At 35.6% G+C, this 19,518-nt stretch overlaps 1 protein-coding gene across 1 annotated transcript in view; it reads left to right on the top strand.

Moving 5' to 3' along the window:
* The window catches only part of CORIN (corin, serine peptidase), a 197,020-nt gene that overhangs the window by 129,359 nt on the left and 48,143 nt on the right, over positions 1 to 19,518 (top strand). Inside the window, exons 6-10 of the mRNA XM_051965220.1 lie at positions 247 to 360; positions 6,699 to 6,806; positions 8,923 to 9,033; positions 11,515 to 11,631; positions 13,592 to 13,699. Coding sequence (XP_051821180.1) covers positions 247 to 360; positions 6,699 to 6,806; positions 8,923 to 9,033; positions 11,515 to 11,631; positions 13,592 to 13,699 — 558 coding nt within the window. The remainder of the gene's footprint in view (positions 1 to 246; positions 361 to 6,698; positions 6,807 to 8,922; positions 9,034 to 11,514; positions 11,632 to 13,591; positions 13,700 to 19,518) is intronic.

Below are 19,518 nucleotides of genomic sequence, written 5' to 3'. Positions count from 1 at the left end.
TTTTAACTTACTAGCTTGCTGGATGTCTCCTTTCTGGAGCTCCATTTCCCAAATATAAAATAAGAGAGTCCAGACATTGATAATAATTTCTGACAAGTATATAATGGTTTAAAGTCTGAAAAGCAGGATGTATGTATGTATGTGCACGTACACATGAGTGTGTGCACAATATAGACAGAATTTTCCTTGTCTGCCTGGAACTTTTTCTGAAACCTCTTAACTCCCTGTTTTCTTTCTTTCCTTCAGTCCTGTGTGGAGAAAGAGAGAGCTTTCTGTGCACCAGTGGAATCTGCATTCCCAGGAAGCTGCAGTGTAACGGATTCAATGATTGTGATGATTGGAGTGACGAGAAGTATTGCAGTAGGTCCCAGAATCTTTTCATCTTCTGGGGGTAACACAGTGAGGATATTGAGAAGCCCAGGAGTCAACATAATAACAACCGTAAAGAACATTTGCATAGACAGATCTTGATTTATTTTTTAACAGCTACCCACTGACCTTTTAAAGTGTGTTTAAAGCTAAAATTTCAAATAGACACTCAAGAGTTGGCTTCTCTTGTAGGAATTGAAAGCTTCCTTGAAGAGAGGCTTTAATTTTTTTGGTTTGTTTTCCAAACCTGTATAATTGACTATGAAGGCCAACTTGTATGTTTTGGGGAGAAGGGCATTTTTCTGGGAGATTGCTAGTTTTTCTCTCCCTTACACTGGCCCACAGTATTCTGTAAGAAAGACTAAGACACACATTTCACGTCTATTTTGGCTTAACAGATAACCAGATGATATGTACGTGCAGGCGTGCTAGTCAAAGCACTCTACCTGGCCTGAATGACTAATTCAGTAAAAAATAAATAAATAAAATTGATGGGCATCTTTTTCATATTCACTCCTAGACATGTTTAGTTTGACTTTAGCCTTTTAGTGATGTACCGTAAAAAAAATGCAAATGGGAAAAAATAAATAGATCTTCATTTATAATCTTTGTCTAATAGAGTGAATAATTGCTCCTCACTCAAAGGGGTCAGGGGCACTGTGTCTATTCCTTCTTCCTAAGGCACCCATATATTCTGGCTTGCTTTGGCCCTAGAAAAATCTGGCTCCAGGTAGAGAGAGAGAGAGATAGACTTCCTTTTATTCCAGTCTCTGGCTGATTAGCCCCCAACCTGATATTTAATTTATTTAAAGGTTAGACTCATGTTTATTGACAATGGACAATTTATTTAAAGGTTAAACTCATGTTTAAATCTTCCCCAAACGGAGCACAAAGAGACTAAATGAATGATAATTAATCCTACACATAAAAGATATGTTAATGGACCCAAAAGGCTACACATGTACAGTACAACTTAAAATGGGATTCCTTATCTTATGATGATAATTCACATTTCTCAGGACTGAAGTCAAAACCAGAGCCTCATCTTAAATGTGAAGCAGTTTGTGGGATTACATTTTAGACCATCAGAGTGTTACCAGTTAAGAGATCATTTGTAGTCTTGGAAAGAACAGTGCCAGTAGAGTGATGGGCAGCTGAAAAACCAAGTGTCAAGGTTTGAGAAATGAATAGGTTGATAAATGTTCACAGATAAATTGTTGGGTCATGAAGAGTTGGACACGATGCTTCCTGACCTCATTTGAGTTTCTCTTGGCAAAGAGACTGATTTATCATTTTCTTCTCCAGATCACTTATAGATGAGGAAACTGATCACAGGATTAAATGACTTGCTCAGGTTCACAATAATCTGAGATCAGATTTGAATTCAGGAAGATGAGTCTTTCTGATTCCCAGTCCAGTGCTCTTATTGACTGTGCTATCTAGCACTTGATAAATGGATTATGTTCTTGGAGAAGATCAGAGAGGATCTACAGGGTTTAATCTTGGCAAAGGAAAGAACTACCTGTTTCTTAGAGGCAAATGTAAAGGAAAGAGAGACCGAGTAAAGATATAGTGATATTTTGAAGTATGGAGAGGGGAAGAAGAAGCAAGTCATGGCAGATAGCCTCCAGTAGGAACAAGGATATCTGCTTAGAGAGAAGAGGATGCAAATATTGTGAGGAAAGCTTTGGGATAGCTACTGGATGTGTGACAAAGAGAGAGTCAACGAAAGAAGAATTAGGCTTTTTTTTTCTGTTCAACTCTCTTTATATAACTGAAATGTTAACGATAGAATCAAAGTCAGCAAAAGAGAAAAGTGTGGAAGATCAAGCCTCTGGGGCAGATAATTAGAACTGCAGTAAACTTCTTGAGAAGTTGTTGAGTGCCCATGGCAGGATAAAAATGTGAAGAGTAGTGATGAGGAAGAAATGTCATAGTATCTTGGGGAACATGAGAAAGGAGGCAACCAGGAAACAATTACCAAACATATTATCTTCCAAAGAAAGCCAAGTTTCCATGAAACATTTAAGTGGTATAGTATGTAGTGTTGGACTCAGGTGCACGGAGTTCTAAATATGAATTCTACCTTAGACAATTAACTGTGTGAATCTGAGCAAGTTGCTTAAAAAGCTCTCATCTATAAAATGGGAGCAATAATAGCATCTGCTTCATAGGGTGGTTGTGAGAATCAAATGAAATAATATATGGAAAGAGCTTTGTAAAGTGCTATAGGAATGCTAGGTATTATTAATTATTGTGAGAAATGAAACACTGGGAAAAGAGGACTAGCATTTATTTACAATTTTAGTAACAATTGAATAAAGGTTCCAGAAGGCATACTTGAAAAATATGACTAGGGAAGGAAAGGAGAATGATGGGCTTGGACTGATTAACAAGAGACTCGGGGGGAAGAGGCTGGAAGAAGAGGGATTTGCTTTGGGACATGGTAGTACCAAAACAAGAAAAAACAAAGAACCAAAAGGATCCCCCAAAAAGTCATGAGTAAATAACCAGGAAGCATGCTTTTTCTAGCCTTTTGGAAAATTCCAGTTGTTGATAATTCTATTTTCCAGAGTCCTGTACAAACCTGAAAGCACTGTATAAATACTAATTGTTGTTGTTGCTATTAATAATTTGATTATAAAATTTAGATTTATAAAATCATAGAATTCTACAAGTAGAAGAAATCTCAAAGACCATCTAGTCCAATGCCCTCATTTTATAAATGAGAATACTGAGAAATAGATATTTAGTAGAAACTGAGGCTATTTAATAGAAACAGAAGTTTAGTAAGTTGCTCAAATTCTATCTATTTTTAACCAGAAGAAACACAATTGTAAATCAGAAATAAGTAGGTAAGAGTTTATCAGGGAAGGCAGATGTGGAACTGGGGCAGATCAGGGAACTAGCAGATCTTTTTGAAAAAGAGTCCATTGGCTTTAAATTGAACCTAAAATAAAATTACAGATTCAGTGAGCTGATTCACCTGGTGTCTCTTAACAATGTGCAATTCTTCCTTGTTTATAATAGATGAAATATTAGAATTGTAAAAGTCTCCCAAGGGCAAATGGATAGATAGATAAATAGGTACATAGAATATTTATTGGGTACTTATATGCCAGGCACTATAGTAAATGCTGGGAATACAAATAGGAAGAAAAGTGATCTCTAGCCTAAAGGAGCTTACATTGTAATGGGGAAAATGTATAAATGGTACCTAGTATATAAAAGTGTATGTATATATTTGATACTTGAACAGGTGTAAAAGTTCAGAGTTGGGTTCGAAGCAATATCTTAGTCATATACTAATAACAAGTGTGTGTTTAGAGAAAAGAAAAAAAAATTACACGAAGGGAATAAAAGTAAGTCAAGTAGCTTTATGTACCTCAAGATTCCTAGAAAATATCATTATATTAAAGTACAGCACCATCATTCATATTCAAAATAATATTCCTAAGTCATCAAGAAAAAGTCCCATTGTTAGCATACCTTGCTTAACGAGGCATAAAACATATACATGCCATAAATGTTTCCATCAATATGGCTTAAACAAAACCAAATGTATTCGCTCCCTAAAGAGAGTCATATTGCAGTAGGCAATTGGTATAGAATGAGAACAATGATAAGCTTTAGGATCATAATTGTCGGTCAGAGATGATTGGATATTGGAAGCCTTCCTGGATGAGGTAGGATGTAAGGCTGTAAAATGAGGTATTATTGCACAGTGCTGGAATCCTTATGAAATAGTGGAAAGAGTTGTGGCAAGAGACAAGAAGACCATGGCTTTTGTTCACAATATAACATTTGCCTTTGGGCAAGTAAATTGAACTCTTTAGGCTTGATTTACTTCACCCATAAAATGAGGCAACTAGACTAGATAAATGCTAAAATTTAACCCTAATTTTCTGATTCTTTGATTCTAACTTGATTCTAACTAATTTTGTGTGTAGAAATATGGTAGATGTTTAATATCCATACTTTAAAATGAAGTCAAAGAAACATGTTTACATTTATAAATAGTTATAGGAGATGGGATAATTTTGTGGAGCTCTTGATATGTTTTTATTTTCTTTTTTTAAAGTGTGATTTTTTTTTTTATTACTTTAGTTTTATAGAGAGGAAGATTGTATGAGTACATAAAAATTCTAAAGTGAATGCATATTAATACACTTAAGAACTTCTGTTATTTCCTCTCAGATATGTTAATTACTGTTAAAAGGTATATACTTGGAAAAACATCATTTTACATCAATTATGCAAAATTATCCCCACGTAGAGCAGGGCAACCTCAGAAAGCATCTTTTGGAAAGTCTTGATTTGCAAGGCAGCAGACTGTGCTGACGTCTTTTCTTATTCTTAGTTCAAATAAACATTTACTGGAATAAAAGGCAGCACTATGATCTTTGCTGTTTACTATGTTGTCCCGGCTCTGCAATGAAGTACTTCTGGTTATAAAGTTTTGTGTATTTTCCAATCGGCCAGACCTCAGTGAAGTCAACAAATTGTTTCTGCAAACATAGATCATTTTGTATCTGACCTCTGAAAAGGACTGCTCAGAAAAGTTCTTGTTTAAGTGTGCAAGTCATGATAGAGGCAAACTGAATCTATTAACTTGTTGGATAATGATGGATTTTACTTTTAATATGTCTGCTTTAATTTTTAGAAGACAAATTTGTTGCATTATATCACTGTGTATCATTATATCACATGGTGATTTGATGTCCCCAACAAGTGTTCATTTATCCATTATCTAATGGAAGACTTCTCTTGATAAGGAGCTCTTTTGGGACATCTATTTGGATAGCTTTAATTTTTAGGAAGTTTTTCTTGCAGAAAAAATATGGGTTGTCAACATCTAACCATTGTCCCCAGTTTTATAGACTTCCTAAGAAGATCATTCATAGGAAGGGAGCTCTTTCAAAATTTCTATTAGAAGTATAGATAATCTTTAGTACACCATGTTGACAATTCTGCCCGAAAGTTCTCATATTTGCCTTATCTGCCCCAAGGATTATACTCAGTCCATGAAAGCTACTGAGTCAGACCTGACTGAAATGACTGAATGTTAACAAAAAAAAAAAAAAAACCAAAAAAACTAGAAGCAAGTCAACTCTAGATAGTAATTTTAAAGGAAAATGTCATATTTAATGTCACTGAGTCCTCATGAAAGCAATTAGCTTTTCATAATCATGAAAATAAAAACTTTAAAAAGCTTGCAGAAGCAATAATCAGGGGAGAGAATCTGAATGACTATTCTCCTCTAATATTATTTAGAACTGGACTTTTGTCCTTCATGATTTCCTTTGACAGTTTGGTAAACCTGTGGACCAATTCTCAGACTAATGTTTTTAAATGAATAAAATAAAATATATAGGATCATAAAGGAAAGTAATTATGTGGAAGACAATCATCAAATATTAGACAGATTTGTGATTCTACATGAATGTTTGGGCATACATAGACATATCTATGCATATGTATATATACAGCTATACACATGTGTGCATGTATATATACTTTTGTAATTAAGACAACAAATATAGAAATATTAAAAGTATGATAACTGTAGTAATTTTGAAATAGCTGAACATATTTTGAGAAGTCTACCACAACTAGATGATATGAAAATATCTTTTTCTATTGTTGAGAAAATCACAAATATTGCTAAAATTATTGCATTTTGTCATCTATATCCATTATAAAAGGACATGTTAAATTTCAATGACAATTTAGAGAAAATGTACTTTTTCCTATCCAGTTCATCGAATCCCCAAAATCTAATAGTATTTCCCTGAACGTGGTCTATGGATTTCAGGTTAAATTTTGATTTAGAGCCGTTAGTAGCTGTTGGCAGTGAAAACCTTCATGTCCATCATACTAAATTTAGGGCTTATCTCAAGGGTTCAGTTAAGATCTCAGAAAGGTAAAACGAATTTGTTGTAGTGAAATGGACCTTAGTTGAAGAGCTTTAAAGACTAGAAGGATCTCAAAGTCAGCAGCTTTTAATCTCAGCATTACAAATCCATTCTCCATCCATTTTTGAGTAATCTACCAAATTTCATATTTTTTGGGGTTCAATTCACTTTAATAAATATTAATGACTGTGCACAAAGCACTCTGCTAAGTTTGGGGTTAGGTGGAGGTAATAAAAGTAAAATAGTTCTTGTCTTCAAGAAGGTTATATTTTATTGGGGATGGGCATAGGAGACATTTCAATTGGATAATCTCTAAGGTACCTTCCAAATGTAAAAATATAGAATTATGATTGATCTGATAACTTATTTTAATATTCTTCCATAAAATGATTTACTGGTTATTCTCTTCTACAGATTGTAGTGAAGATCTATTTCGCTGTCATACAGGAAAATGCCTTAATTATAGTTTTGTATGTGATGGATATAATGACTGCGGGGACCTAAGTGATGAAGAAAACTGTGGTAAGCATTAATGTTTTACTAAAAACTGTCAGATTGTTACTAAAAATGGCAAACTGAGTAGGAGACAGGAGTGTTGAGTAATTTTGAATGGCAGTTTGTTAGATGATTTTCCCCCTGGAATTTCATTGTTGGAGTGGAATTTTATATAACTGCTAAAATTAATCTCACAAGTCCAAACATGGTGTGAAAGTTACAAAATCAGAGATTACCTGACTTGTTACTAGATAAAAACATAATTATCTGTTGCAAGGGTTCTTAGATTTTTTTGGATCATGGACTGCTAAAACTTGGTAGCCTGCTAAAACTTATGGAACACTTCAGGATAATGTTTTTAATCTATCTACCTATCCATCTATCCATTTTATTACACAAGATTATAAAAAAACCCTCAATTTTATTGTGGAGGACAGGTAGGTTTCCCCAATCTAGAGAGAGAGAAAAATTAAAATTATGTCATATCATTTAATAATTGACATTTCTCTGTAATCCATCTTTTCTCCTATTTTGTCAGACCCGATTTTTTAGTCTAGCTCACAAGGCTTAGTGGAATAATGTGATCACTTGTAACTCCCAGTGCACTCCCTAGCTCAAAACTTGTTAAACTGTGCTTTAGGATCCCATATTGGGTCTGAACCGATTTGATCCTCACAAAGAAAAAGATAATAACTTTATATAACTGAATGTGGGGGTTACAAAATTTTAATTTGTTTAAGTGACTATTTGATTTGTATATCCATTTTATATACCTATATAACTGGGGTTGTGTAAAAAATTTCTGGGGTGAAAAGGGGTCTTGAGTGGAAGAAGTTTAAGAAGCTCTGCTCTAGCGAATCAGTAAGTGGGACTCTTGCTTCTATTACCCATAAATAGAGAATCAGCCTGAGCTTTGCTCTCCTCAGGGAACGACTCTATCAAAATTAGGAGTGATTTGGTCTTGGGGGATGGTAAAAGTCAGGAAAAAGGGAGGGAAGCAAAATCTGGGGAGAAGAGGGAAGAAACTTGATTGGGCCAGTTCTGATTTTCTGATCTGACCTCCTAGAAGCAGCTGAGAGCAATTAGCATTCCTTAATTGTCTGAGGAGGGTATGATTTGCCATGCCTGAAGGTCAATCCACTTTCCCCTGCAGTAGACTAATTTTATCATTCGAGGATTACTCCAGTAAGATAGTTATAGGGAGGAGCTGAGGTACCTTTTAACCTACCTCCTCATTAAGATGTCAACGAATTGGTCTTTGCCAGGGGAGGTCCAAATGATACACTGTTAGACCCATCCCAAGTAGGTTTAAAAGCCCCTGTCAACCCTCCTTAGGATCTTTGGTCATTGAGATAAGCCACTGGTCCAATTTCTAGGCTATCCTTTGCCTAAGTAATAAATCAATAATGCTCAAGTCCTTGGCTTTTTGGCTGATGCCGGTTCCTCTAACAATTTATGTATCACTGTTAATAAACTGTTACCTTGTTCTGGAGAAAACTGTTTCTCAGCCTGCCTTTGTTACAATTTTACTTGCCACAGAGAGCCTCCAATATAGTCACTCATTTTCTTGGGGATATTACTCTTATCTTGGTGGTTCCCTTAAATTTATTCCTGCATTATCTTTTTCTTTGTGAGGATCAAATGACATAGATGTAAAGTTCTTTGTAACCTTAAACTTTAGACATGGTAACTGTTACAGATCCTAAGATGTTAACCAGCTATTAAAAATCAATAATCCGTTGTGACCAGTAATTCATAAACCTATAACAAATTGTTTGCTAACTTTTGACAAAAGTTAATTTCTTTCCTAAGTTTACCAGATCTGTTTGAAGAAATTTATGACTCACTTTGTTTTTAAGTTACATGTAGACAAGGGAGAAATAGATTGATTTAAGATGCAAAGCTGCAAAAACCATCCCAAGTAAAGCACAAAAGCTGGGCTTTGTTCAGCTGGTAGTTCTTTCTAGGAGCTAATCTCACAGGAATGTCTATATTAAAATAGTTCGAGAGAAAAGTTATTAAATTGTGTCAGAATGTTGGCATTTCAAAGAACAGTTGAGAGGAAATAGGAATTGTATGACAGTTATTGTTGGTCTACTGGTCTGGATTTCTACTTCCTCCTCATTTGTCATCCTTTTTTCAGACTGTAATCCTGAAAAGGAATATCGCTGTGGGGATGGCCGCTGCATAGCACTGGACTGGGTGTGTGATGGCGACCATGACTGCCTAGATAAATCAGATGAAGTCAATTGCTGTGAGTTTTGTGATTCCTTCTTGGTTTTCTGATTTTTCCTTTTGCCACTTTTGAATCTTAGTAAAATTCACTAAATTTCCATGATCTAAAAGTAGTTCAAAGGAGGAAAAAACCCCTACTATTTCAAACTTTTGACTTTAAAAGATAATAGGTGAATCATAACTTTGTCAGAAAGATGATTATCATTAACAGTTCATTTGAGACTAATAATAGCTGACATTTATCTGCCTCTTGGAGATTTTTAAATTTTGTTTTGTTTGGACTATACTTGCTGATATCCCCAGTAAAATGTAAAACTCCTTGAGTCATGGATTAGTTCTTTTTTGTCTTTTTTATCCTTCAGCTTTTAAACAGTATCTGGAACATAGTTGTACTTAATAAATTCTTGTTGTTTAATTGATTACTTTTAGAATTCTATTCACATAATCATATTTCATCTTTACAGCAACCCTGGGAAGTAAGCATTGTAAATATTATCATTCCCATTTTATGTGGGAGGAAATTGAGGTACAAAAAAGGTTACATAAATTGCCCAGGATCATATAGCTAGCAAGTGGCAAGGCTGAGGCTTGAACCAAAATCTTCTGGCCTTGAGTTCATACATTCTGTAGTACAAAAGTTAACTTCTCAGTGACTGGTGATAAGAACTGTAATTCGATAATCAATAATGTTGTAAGAGGAAAGAAAAGTGCCCAATGAATAGTTCTTTTACCTGATAAAATTTGATATTCTAGGAAATGGATTATGTTTATGTGTTCTTGGTAGAACTTAATTTTGGAGTGATAATATGAGAGATTACATCTTTCTTTTAAACTAATTTATTATAATATTGAATGAATGAAATAATGTAGGGTTAAAATAAGTTCAATAATAATCATATGTAATAAATGATTATAATGCATAATCAAATAGAACAAACCAAAAGGATAGCTAATATTTCCATTAGAATATTTCTTTCAAACATTGGCTCTCATGTTAGAAGCTGGAAACACAGTGCATGTTCACCATTTGGGAACTGGCTTAATAAATTGTGGCACATGAATGTTATGAAATATTATTGTACCATATGAAAGAAGGAATATGAACAAGGAAGAGAAGCATGAGAAGATATATGTGAACTGATGCAGAGTGAAGAAACAGAATCAGGGAAATAAGATACAATCAAATGAGATCAAGAGGAAAAAAGTCTCACTCTACAACTAAACTGAGAACTGTATATTAATGACCAAGCTTGGCCTAGGAGAAGAGCAGCAAAAAATACACCTCTTTTCTCTTGGCAGTAGTGGAGGATTTTAGGTATATAATATTGCTGATATTATTAAGACAAAGTCGATAAGGTGAATAGTTTTGCTGAATTGCTTCCCTCCCCCATTTTACAAATAGGGAAACTGAGGCCCATAAATCTTGAATGATTTGTTCAAGATTAAGCAGATTATACTTTTATTTGGTTTATTTAAGTATGAGAAATAGCCATTTTATTCTTCTAAATAATAGGGGATATATATATTTTTTGAAAATGAAGGTAAATAGATACCAAGATTAAACTTGATTGCTTTCCTATCACTATATAGTCAAACCCAAAGCACACTTATGAAAACAAAAGAAAATGAAAAAGGTTACTGAACCTTGAGTCATCATATTAATACATTACAATTTGGACACTTTTTTTGCAGTAGGAAAGGTCCTCACTCCTTCACTCAGAGCCTGTTGACTTAAATCACTTATCTTTGTAATTTATTCTAACAAGTTTGGTCAACTGCCTTCCTAATTTCAGCTAGCTAGAAGCAGCCAATGAGGAAATGGATGATATTATAGGTAGATATGTGGAGATTAATAAAAAGTGTCAGCCATGAATTGGAAATGAGAGAAGAATCTTACAAAAAGCAGGCAGATATTCTGTAAATATAGAGCAGCCTGTGCCACTTCACAATAGTTCTGCACTGTCACATAGGTATTGAAAGTATTATAAGGTATAGTGTATTATGGAGGCATTTAGATGATGCGCAGAATGTTGGTGTCAATAAGATCCATTTTCCTGAGTTCAAATCTGACCTCAGGTACTGACTAGTTGTATGATCCTGGGCAAGTCATGTTGCTATGTTTCACTCAGTTTTCTCATTTGTAAATGAAATGAAAAAATAAATGGCAAATGGTTCTAGTATCCTTTATCAAGATAACTCCAAATGCGGTCATGAAGAGTTGACTCAATTGAAATGATTGTACAACAATAAACTAATGGATTATGGAATCATGGCAGCAAGCTGTATTCATGAACTGAGTTCAAATCCCAACTCTGTTGCTTGTGTGTGACCGTGAGGAGATCATGTTACCTACATGCCCTATTCTTCTCTCACCTGTAAAATGAGGGAGTTAAACTCAATGAAACATTACTGTCATTAGCCATCCTCCTATAATCGTTAATTGAATAAAGAAAAAAGACAGTTAAAGTAAGGAAGTGGATCTCATTCTTGCTTTCCCCAGCCTGTCACAGTCAGGGTCTTCTGGAGTGTGGCAATGGCCAGTGCATCCCCAGCGCTTTCCGGTGTGACGGTGATGAGGATTGTAAAGATGGAAGTGATGAACAAAACTGTAGCAACAGTGAGTATAAACCAGTGAGAGAGGTACCTCTCTCTTTGGAAGACTGGGTTGTCATTACTTTCTTAGAGATGATCTTCTTTCTCAAAGAATAAAGAATTCATGATTAGACTTGCCCAGAACTTAATAATATAGCCTACCTTTAGAAACTGTTTATGTAGCATCATTGGGCTAGAGGATATTTGTAACAATAAATGGGAGTTTCAGCTAGCTTTTACTAAGCCTTGCTATTTAATGTGATTAAAACTAAAGATAAATATAAATAACAACCCTAAAACTAAGGATAAAAAAACAAATCAAAAACTACTTAGACACAGTTAAACATCTTGTGGGGTAAAAAGCAATGAGAAGAAAATGAATAGAGGGAAAAGATCAGAGTTTAGCCATTCTTCTTATTAGAATGTCCAAATTAAATTCTAGAGCCATATGTAATGGCTTCCTGAAATAGCATCTACCAAGAAATAATTTAATTCTTCATGGTTCTCAAGAAATATAACTTGCATGTCTTTCACCAAATATCTGGTGTCCATATGTGGTCTCTGTGCAAGCAAAACGCAGGATTTCCCGGGACTAAGTATAATGTTATCCCTGCCATTTAAATGTCACTACATCAGTTTTTAAGTATCCTACAATGATGAGAATGTTTCTTAGGTCATATTTGTGATAAAAACAGATCATTATTTCATTTAGTCAGTCCTTAGAATCGTCCTAGCCAATGATGGTTATTAAGAAAAAAAGAGTATTTTATAAATATGATTTTAGTTGATTTTCATAGCTGTGATATGGGGTAGGTGCTATTTGAGTCTTATATTATAGAAGAAACTGAGGCCTTAGGGAAGAAGGTCACAGAATTTGAATCCAAGTGCTTCTGACTATGAATATAGTACTTTGCCTCAGTCACTAATTGTCATAGTGGTCCAGGGATCCTCATGAAGAAGTTTACTATGGAGCTCCCTGGAAGGTAAAAAGGTGACGGTACAATTACATTTTTCCAATAGATCCCTAGACATGAATATAAGCATATAACTTTTATTTGTGCATTATGTAGTCATCATATAAAAATGTGATTATTTTGTGTTTTTTGTAATCTTTATTTACATACATTAAGCAAAGGTCCTCCCCCCCCAATCGTTGTTCCTGATGACACATCTGAAATGAAGTATTTTAGGAAAGAGAGAAAATAGATCATAACTTATTATTTTTTTAAATATAATCTCCTAATGACTCTGAAATCACTATATTGGTCAATGAGAAAAACAGCTTCCTTTTCACATAGCTTAAGGAAAAGTAATTAGGGCATATTCTGACATTACAAATGTCATTCATTTGGAAACTAGAAACCTGATACTCGGGTCATCGCAGTTGGGTTTATGATTCTTTCCAAGAGACGTAACAGAAAAAAGATTGATAGCAGCTGTACGAGATCTGGCTATGATAAAATGCTTTTATCTTATTGGTGTTGGGAATGTATTTATTATTCAAGAAAGGACATCTCTTAGAGAAGCATATAGTTAGAAGAAAATAAAATTTTAAGCCAAATTCAAGAGTGCAAAAGACTTTTTTGAATTGAATGCTTTCTATATACATAAATCCATGTTTTTGTAGAACATAGCATAGAACATCATTTTTTCCCCTTAATCGAGAACAATACTTCTCCAGAACATGTTGATCTGCGTTTTCCTCTCACAATGCAACCCTTTTTGGAATAGCTGATAGTTAGCACTCAGTTAATACTTTTATATGGATTTGCTCAATCTGAACACCGGTGTTTTTGGATGTTGCCCAAACATGAAAGTTGTAGGTTGAATCAAAGGGGAAATTCTCTTTATATAACTTTCATTCCCCTTCCCTACAGGTGGTACTTTTCAACCCCTCATATCAGAACGCAGGTAACTCAGTGATGATTAAAGCAAATGTAACATCAAACACCTGCTTGCCTCCTTTCCTCTTCTCCGCCTTTCAGGTCAGACTCCATGTCTGGAAGGCGATCAGAAATGCATCTTCAATTCCTGCGTGGATGCATGTGGTGGGAGCTCACTTTGCGACTCAGACAGCAATCGGAGCAACTGTAGTAAGTAGGAAGGTGGTGATGAATGTGTCACTGTCTGTCTATGCTTCTTCATCTGCTTTCATTTGTGTTGTCTTTAAGATGATGCAATTCAAAACAAGGGAATCCAGTCCAGCTTATTATTTAAGGAAAGGTACTGGTCTCAATTAGGCTAAATCAAAAGCAACTGCCATTGGGATCTGGGCTCTAAATCTCTGTTTTCTGCTGGGATTGCTTTTACATTCAGCTCAATGTCTCCTATATGTGCATGACTTTACTAAGCTATACTTGAAGTTTAACTTAGGGGGAAAAAATAATGATGACTTTATCCAAGACACAACACTTAGTACTCACATAACTTTTTTGGGGGGAGGGGGGTAATCTAGACATATTAAAAGATATCTAAGAAGTCATTCCTATTTTCTAGCATATTATAGAATTATAATGATTTTGTACATGTGTGGTATATGCAAGGTAAAAGCTCTCAGTGGTTCTCAAATTTTTGTTCTCAGTATCTTCATGTTGTTAAAAAACTATCGAGGATCTGTTCAAAAAGTTTTTGTTCACATGGGTTATATTTACAGCTATTAACTATATTAGAAATAAAGAATACTTTTGAATTTGTAGACCCTCTGAAAGGGTTTCAGAGACCCCAACAATTCTTTGGACTTTGAGGACCACTGATCTAAACAGGGTTTTTTTCTTCAATAATGTATATTTAAAGAAAGGCATTGGAGCAGGGAGTGATATCCACAGAATGGACTGGAAGCTGCTGCTGCTTCTGGACTTTTGAGTGAATAGTCTCTTGCTGGGATTGGTGGGGACCCCAAGTCTCCCACTAAGCTAATGGAGTGGAGCTGGGTTTATGCTCTGCTGCTTAGGCAGAACCTAGTGCTCATGGGAAGCATCTTAAGTATCCTTTTGGTCACTATGATACTTATGGCCATTTGCTCCTACAAGCCCTTTCACAAAGGAATTCTGCAGATCCCTTTGGGGAACATGACAAGAAGTGGTAGGTGGGGAGCACTGGAGCAGAGGAGATCAGAACCAGAGAACTTGAAACCCACCCAGGCTCTGGAGCTAGACAAATGGACTGGACAACAAGCGCTTCCCCTTATAATCAAATGATTTAGAGAAACCAACCACTAACATGTAGTGTTTTTCCCAAACAGCATCTGTAAATAATCAGACACTTAAGAGATTTTTGCTTTTGGTGTGATTAATAGAAGGCAGACCTGAACCATCAAGGAGCATGGTAAAGAAAATAAGTTTACTTTTGGTAGTATCTATAAAAGCCCTCTCAGAAAGGATTAATCATTAATGTTTGTATACATTAGTGGGACAATTCAAAGTAGCTTTTCTTCGGATTCATGTTCTGTCAGATGGAAATGAAGAATGAGAACAGCAAATTTCTTTTTAATGACTAAACTCATGGCTGATCTGGTAAAACGAAGAGTGCAGAGCCTTTTTCAGAGAGCTAGTAGAACTATTGATTGAAACTTAGTTTGTCCATTTCCACTTTGCACTTCAGTGCTTCATTTAGCACGGCACAGCACATATGCCTACATATGTTTGACTGAAAATGTTAAGTGTGTTTTTGTGTGTGCTCGTTTCCCTCTTAAAGCACCGAAGCATATTTAATAGCTATTTGAAAAGGCCAAAATTTAAAAGGTATGCAGCCACTGTGATGAAGCTCAGAAATCAAGGGTGGCACTTTGCACCTAGAAAGTTTTACCTTAAGAATGACTATCAAGGAGCAGCTGGGGGGTGCAGTGGATAGAGCACCAGCCCTGAAGTCAGGAGGACCTGGGTTCAAATCTGGTCTCAGATACTTAATGCTTCCTAGCTTTGCCTCAGCAAAAAACAAAAAATAAATAATTATCAGGTTTTAAATCTGAAATCAAAAGTCAGACTCATAACACACTTTGCCCAAAACAAATCTTGTTTTTTTTTTTTTTAATTTTTAATAGCTTTTTATTTGCAAGTTATATGCATGGGTAATTTTACAGCGTAGACAACTGCCAAACCTTTTGTTCCAATTTTTCCCTTCCTTCCCCCCATCCCCTCCCCCAGATGGCAGGTTGACCAATACATGTTAAATATGTTAAAGTATAAATTAAATACAACATAAGTAAACATGTCCAAACCGTTATTTTGCTGTACAAAAAGAATCAGACTCTGAAATATTATACAATTAGCCTGTGAAGGAAATCCAAAATGCAAGCGGACAAAAATAGAGGGATTGGGAATTCTATGTAATGATTCTTAGTCATTTCCCAGAGTTCTTTCACTGGCGTAGCTGGTTCAGTTCATTTCTGCTCCATTAGAACTGATTTGGTTCATCTTACTGCTGAAGATGGCCACGTCCATCAGAATTGATCATCATATAGTATTGTTGTTGAAGTATATAATGATGTCCTGATCCTGCTCATTTCACTCAGCATCAGGTCGTGTAAGTCTCTCCAGGCCTTTCTGAAATCATCCTGCTGAAATCATCCACTTTTTACCAAACAATAATATTCCATAATATTCATATACCACAATTTATTCAGTCATTTCCCAACTGATGGGCATCCGTTCAGTTTCCAGTTTCTGGCCACTGCAAAGAGGGCTGCCACAAACATTCGTGCACATACAGGTCCCTTTCCCTTCTTTAAGATCTCTTTGGGATATAAGCCCAGTAGTAACACTGCTGGATCAAAGGATATAGCAGAGTTTTTTTTTAAAGAGATCTGGAGGTCCAGCCATGGTCAGTCTTGGGATGAAAGGGTGAGTAAAAGCTTCTGAAGGGCAACCTTGCATCCCCTCTGTTTATAGTAGACATGAGTGTTTACAGCAACCAAATCTTTTCTTGTTGTTGTTTGTTTGTGAAATAATTAGGTTTAAGTGACCTGCCCAGAGTCACACAATTAATTAACATCAAATGTCTGAGGTTAGACTTGAATTCAGGTTTTCCTAAGACCAGGGCAGCAGTCTCTCTGCTGCGCCACTCCACAAATCAATACTTTGCAGTTTTGAAGTGAACTCAAAAACTTTTTTGGTTTCTATTTTTCAGCTATGACATAATTATTTTTATAAATACAAAAGTATCATTAGTATTTATTTTAGAAGAGTTAGATTTAATTATTTTAATTTATCAAAATGTTTATGTCCCATTCAAATATAACACTGGATTTTTGTTTAAAAAAAAAAAGAAAGAAAAAGGGAGGGAATCATTCACCGAAGCAGAAATTCTTAACTGGGGTCCATGCACTTCAAAATGCTATTTTGCTACTTTGATATATTTGATTTCCTTCCAGCACTTAGCACAATGTTTGACACAAGGTAGCTATTTAGTAAATGCTTGTTGGCTTAATCCTATGGATTTTATTTGTGCATTTGAAAGCATTCTTTTGAGAAAGGGACACTAAGCTTAGTAGAAGAGTTAAGAAGCCCTTGCCCTGCAGAGTGAAGTGGACATGGAGGTGATGGGAAGTATGGCCGGAAGGACAGAAGGATGTAGCCTGGGAATTAATTAATAGCTCTTTTGGGCTTCATCCTTTCCATCCTTGTGGTCTTTTCATTTGCTCTGCAACTTCTCTGATTGATGTCCTTGTCCGGCGGAGGCTGCATATTTGTAACTGGGATGAGCTGCTAGCCCCAAGCCAAGATGACCTGTCAAGGTTGCTCATGATTCTGGACCGGGATGTGAGGGAGTTAGGGGAAGGAGAAAGGAAATAACAAAACCACTGGCAGACAGATTTTTGGACGTCTTCTTTCATTGAGCAACTGACTGACTCATTAGAAAACACAATGATTTTCACAAGAGATGGATGCAGTTATGTCATGAATGGGTATTATTATTGTATTCCAGAATCATATTCTTTCTCTTGTGTCCCCACATTTGTGTCCCCTCTTATGTCTCCTCTCCAGACGTCTCCCCACCTCAGAATTTTGTATTTCTTATTTCTGGATCAGTCTAAGTTTACAATTAGTCATTTGAAATGGGAGCATTCATTTCATATAAACATGAATTTAATGCCAAATTCTTAGCCTCTGTTTTATAATGTGTAGTAGCAGAAAGGGAATTGGATTCTGGGGTCAGAGGAGCTGAGTTCAGATGTGTAACTCAGCCTGGGTCTGTTTCTTTATTTGTAAAATGCAGAGTTTGGCCTGATTTCCAAAGTTTATTCAGCTCTAAATCCCATGACATCTTAAACACTTGTAATTACCATACTATAATAGCTGCTAAGAAAGCATCTAAATATTGAGAGTAGATGCTAATTTGTTAGTTTGGCAGTTAGGACTGTGTGTACCACGAGCTCTCCTTACCTAGCTCTCGGTGATCGTGTTTTTATGTTGCTTTAAGATTTGCAGAGTACTCCACAAAGATTTACTGAGATTCTTCCTGTCTACTCTCTGAGGCTGGTGCTCTTATTATCCCCATTTTACCAAGGGGGAAATAGAGACTAAAGAGATCAAGTGAATTTGTCTACTGTCATATAGCTAATTTTAGTCTTCCTGGCTCCAAGTCCAGTATCCTGCCCACAAAGTGACATAGTTGCTTCATAGCCACCATTTGAATACTACATAATCCAATTAAAGATTAGATTAAGGATTTAGCACTTGATTTATGTCACTTTATTTGAATTCCATGTTAGGTAGGGGTTATTATCATCTCCTCTTTATATACTGAGAAAGGTTAAATGGCTTGCCCAGAGTCCCGTAGTAAATGTCTGAGGTAGATTGTAAACACAAGCTTTCTTGACCCCAAATCCACAACTCTATCCACTGTGCCGCCTGCTTTACCATCCTGCAAGTAAATACTGGGAAATTAAAAAATTCCTTCTGCAAACAGAGCATTGAAATATTCTCTTTCTTTTTCCTTTGTTTACTTCTGCTACGCCACCAAATACATGTTATGTGGAGCAGGCGTTAAGTACATGTCTGCTGAATACATGGGTGGTGCACCAGCCAGCTCTCAAACCATATTCTGGGACCAGTTAAAGTGTAATTGGAAAATATTTAGGAAGGTAAATAAAAATACAATAGAACTCAGATAATGTTAATATGTGGTTTTCTAAGTCAACATGAGGTCAATCAAAATCCTTGCGTGTGATATAGTAGTTACCGCTCCTATTTGAGTTTGACACGCTTGCCTTAGAATGAAGATATTCTTTTTCCCAATGTTTCGAAACCACTTAAATAGTCTCTTATTTCTTGCTTCTTTGCAAAGGTAGGCAATAACTAGTAGCATAGTATTTTAAAGTTTATAAGACAGATTCTTTTGTCTTAATTGATCCACACAACAGTTCTGTGAGGTAGGTCATCCAGCTGTTGTTAATCTCATCCTAAAGATGAAGAGATTTAAACATGGAGAAATAAAGTTTTTAACCTGCATGTTAGGGTTCCAAGAATCCAGAGGACTTTAGCATTAATACTCCATTCTGCCTTTCACTAAGTCTTCCATGGAGCTAAAGAACCTTTCTGAATCAATACTTGGCTTTCTCTCTTGACAAAAATAAAATAAAATAAAATAAAAACGTGACATTATATCTATAGATACTTAGCATGATTTTGGAGTATAGAATATTGAGTATGAGGCTTATTAATTGGAGCAAATACTCTAAATGTTACCCTAATTTCAGAGTCACCATCCCATTGTAAAACTAAAGGTTGGACTATAGTCAAGCTTCTGTCACTGTCTCTTTGTCATAGAGAATCCAAATCTGTTAGGTTTCCTGGTAGGTAAATCTTGTTCTTGCATCCAAGAAAGTGTCTATTAACCTCCAGAGAAGCACCTAAGAGGATCTAGCCCTGGATTTTGAGTCAGCTCTCAAAATTCTGCTTTGTAAAATGGAATA

The sequence above is a fragment of the Antechinus flavipes genome, chromosome 6 (assembly GCF_016432865.1).
Source record: "Antechinus flavipes isolate AdamAnt ecotype Samford, QLD, Australia chromosome 6, AdamAnt_v2, whole genome shotgun sequence".
NCBI lineage: Eukaryota > Metazoa > Chordata > Mammalia > Dasyuromorphia > Dasyuridae > Antechinus > Antechinus flavipes.
This window is presented reverse-complemented; position numbering and strand designations above follow the sequence as displayed.